Here is a 3,443-nt window from a genome sequence, read left to right as displayed (position 1 = left end):
GTTTTACTTAGAAGGACCGGGACATCCCCTTCTACATGGAAACTAGATATGCACTTGTTTGCAACCTGCCTTACATGGCCTGGTCTTCCTTCTTTACATTTCAAGGATTGACAAGACCAACCTTATCGATTTTGTTTGAACAAAACCGGCATGAAGCTCACTATGATTTAGCAACCGAGCAAACACTACTTTATTTTCTTGCTATTTGATTATTTGAGCTTTCACTATGGTTGAAACTCAATTGCAAAAGTTGGGGTACTTCAATTCGATACTGCAGATTCAAGTCATGGTTTCCACCCTTCAAATTGATAAGGCTCTGTTTTGGAGTCCTGCAATAGGACGGAAACACCATTTGCATGCGTTGCCAAAATATGGCGTTAAGGATGGAGTGTCAAAGGCACCCACCTGTAAATGGTGCTGAAGTGTGGTGTTGAGGCTGCACCAGTGCTCCCAAACAGTCAGAGAGCTGAGAGCACTGGGAAAACCAACGACACACTTCTAATTCAAGGCTCACAAAGATGCCTAAATCTGGTGATTTGGTAAGAATTTCATACAGAAGCAAAGATGTAAATGGTAAAACAGTACATTGCTTCATTCGGATTCATTTTTCAACATGGTACACTTTTACATAATAAAATATCAGATTTGCTTCAATTAACTTCATCTCTCAGCACGGTAACTTGAATCCCATGTACTTTCCATGAGCGTAATCTCGCCAAACATCAAGAGCTCCAAAAGCAGTAATGAGAACCGTGCTTATAGCCATCACTGTACTGACTGAGAAGATGATGAGGGAGGATCTACCGTACTTTCTTATTGCGTTCTGTATCACAAGCAATCCAACCCAGGAAGAAACAAAACAGATGGTAGCAAAGCAGAATGCATAATCCAGGTGCTTCATACCCAACAATAGATACTGAACAGCAGACATAGAGGCTGAAAATGAGACCATGAATGAAGATGTGGCTGCTGTTACCTGTTCTCCAAAACATCACAGAAAAATAGATCAGCTTAAGCAGGCAAAGAACATTGTGGTAAATTGAAAAGTAAACAACATACTTGAGGGGATACTCCAATTTGAAGAAGAACAGGGTTTATGAGCATTCCACCCCCAATTCCAAATAGGCCAGCCAATAATCCTGATAAAAGTGCCATTAATGGAAATAAAACCTTTGATCCAGACTCTCTTTTCTCCAGCAACTGTTCCTGCATGACATGGTTAATATAAGCAATGCTCAAGAATTTAAAAAATGTTGGGTCTGATGAGCTACCTGTTGATCACACAGTTGATGTTCTGCAGTTTTCTCTATGAACAGGATGTTTGCAGTGAAAAGTAGAGCAAGAGGAATCTGAAAGCATGTAATTAACCAGTATGCTGTTCCGCAGGACCTTAAATGGATCAAACCCTGCATGAATTCCAATAACATAGCAGAACTGAATCCAATAATTATGCGTTGAGAGAGAGAGAGAGAGAGAGAGAGAGAGAGAGAGAGAGAGAGAGAGAGAGAGAGAGAGAGATTAGCCGTCAATGACTAAAATCTCATTCCCAATGTATGTTTTAGCGAATCTGATTTAAAGATGGATTAAAACATGGTTCATTTTCTTTAAAATATACTGTACACAAAAGAACTTAAATGTTATAGTTTAATGAATCATAAAAATGAATGGTCCATATTTAATTAAAGTAACAAAATTCTTTCGCTCTTCTTTCAAAATAAAAAAACAACTCTCTCTCTCTCTCTATCCTTTTTTTCTTCATATTATATGCAGTGGCGCTGAATGATGAGCGCCGCTGACAGCCACCCATCTCGACATTTTTCGTTAATGAAAACCATGCCCATCTCGAGAATTGCCAAGATGTGTAGTTGTCAGCAGCGGCAGCGGCGTGCTGCATAAAAAATGCCCTATTTTCATTCCAATTATTAGATGAAAAACATGATTTGTACTGCATGAACTATTCTAATTGAAAAAGCCAAATAGATGAAATGCCTCTTTCTCTCTCTCTCTCTCTCACACACACACACAAGAGACGAGAGCAGATCCAGTACCTGGGCAGAGTACTTAACAAAGTACTTGACCCACAAGAAAGAAAATTAATGTAAGTGACAAGTAGTCATCATAAGCAGAGATTTTGGTCGTTTCATGAAACAATTTTTTGTGCCGAGTAATTGACAAAAAAACAGGGAAAATTAGTGCAAGCATCAGGTATGCATCGCACGCAGCGGTTTTCTCTGTTTCATGCAGCAATTTTTCATGCCCAGTACTTGACAGAAAACATAGAAAATCACTACAAGCGACAGGTACTCTCGGCACGACACTGGATCTGCTCTCTCCACGCACACATGCATATAATTGGGAAACTTTCCACTGTTTTCCTAGTTTATCTTGATGCAAAAGAAGCATAAACGAAATAATTAAGAAAAACCAAGGAAAAAAAGAGAGAACAGTGATACCTCTTCACCTTGATCGCCACGCAGGAGGTGTATCACAAAGAAGGAAGCCCATATAAGGACGAGAAACCCTAATTTCTTCAAAGGGGAAAACGAACCTCTCTCACTCTTTCCTTCCAACAGTGGCTCCTCCAATCTCCTCCCACTCTCACGATCTCCTCCTTCAAACTTGTGAACAGAAGCCTCTGTTTCCACCTTCCAATGCCTCATTGCCGCCCTGCATGTAGTGACGGTAGAGCACGCAAGAAAGATTGACAGCAATACAGTGATCAACCATTCCGGAAACATAACATTGCAGATGACTCCCAAACTCACACCCAAAAGCATGCATGGCTCAGACAGTAGAGCTATGTCATAGTCTATCAATGGCTTGTTTCTAAGCCTTGGGTGCTTGAGTGGCAAGCAGTATATAACGTTAGCAACAGAGCCCCCTGTCACCATGAATGCAGAGATAGAGGTTGAGGTCTTCAAGTCTAGCCCTGCAACCAAATTAAGTATTGGTATGAACAGGCCTCCACCTCCAAGGCCACCAGCACTGGAAACAGATGCGGCTCCAAAGCTGAGCACCCCTGCAAGAAGTATTTGGAAGCCTTGATTCACATGTGGGATCTTGTGGGCTAGGACTTCATGGAAATGGGATTGCAAATGGAAGAAGCTGCTGAATTCCTTTGATAGCACTCTTGTTGCAGATGACCTCTGTATGATGATGAAGAAAGGGACCAAGACAAGCAGGTGATGCAGAAAGATGACCACCTTCATTTTCCTAGTGTTCTTGTTGGTTCCTCAATGTGGCAGAGTGCACTATTTTTATAGTACTTTATAAATTCCCAACATGGTACATCTGTTATGCCAACATGGTACATCTGTAAACCTCATCCTGAGTTGTGTGAGTGGCACTCTCTCTCTCTCTCTCTCGTATGCTCATGATAAAAAAATAAAGGAAAATTTCAATTAGGGGCAATCTTTTACCATTAAACCCAAAAAGGACTCATT

The 3,443-nt window shown here is 40.8% G+C and overlaps 1 protein-coding gene across 1 annotated transcript; it reads right to left on the bottom strand.

Moving 5' to 3' along the window:
* Positions 1-567: 567 nt before the first annotated feature.
* Positions 568-3,209, bottom strand: LOC149844426 (sulfite exporter TauE/SafE family protein 5-like). The gene is made up of 4 exons (XM_089997159.1): positions 2,454-3,209; positions 1,272-1,406; positions 1,060-1,206; positions 568-976 (listed from the first exon to the last, which is right to left on the bottom strand). The coding sequence occupies exons 1-4, from the start codon at positions 3,207-3,209 to the stop codon at positions 668-670; spliced, it is 1,347 nt and encodes a 448-aa protein (XP_089853285.1). The 3' UTR covers positions 568-667.
* Positions 3,210-3,443: the final 234 nt, after the last annotated feature.

Source organism: Nuphar pumila, chromosome 2, assembly GCF_984573655.1.
Source record: "Nuphar pumila chromosome 2, dmNupPumi1.hap1.1, whole genome shotgun sequence".
NCBI classification, from domain to species: domain Eukaryota; kingdom Viridiplantae; phylum Streptophyta; class Magnoliopsida; order Nymphaeales; family Nymphaeaceae; genus Nuphar; species Nuphar pumila.
The sequence above is the reverse complement of the archived record's forward strand: the minus strand, read 5'-3'. Positions and strand labels throughout refer to the sequence as shown.

Bases quoted from the DNA above. Each gene is read 5' to 3' on its own strand.
- LOC149844426 (XM_089997159.1), bottom strand. From the start codon at position 3,209: ATGAAGGTGGTCATCTTTCTGCATCACCTGCTTGTCTTGGTCCCTTTC. The intron at 1,407-2,453 runs GTATCACTGTTC...GAATTCATGCAG, and splicing joins GTGGCGATCAAGGTGAAGAG to GGTTTGATCCATTTAAGGTC. The intron at 1,207-1,271 runs GTAGCTCATCAG...CATGTCATGCAG, and splicing joins ATCAACTGTGTGATCAACAG to GAACAGTTGCTGGAGAAAAG.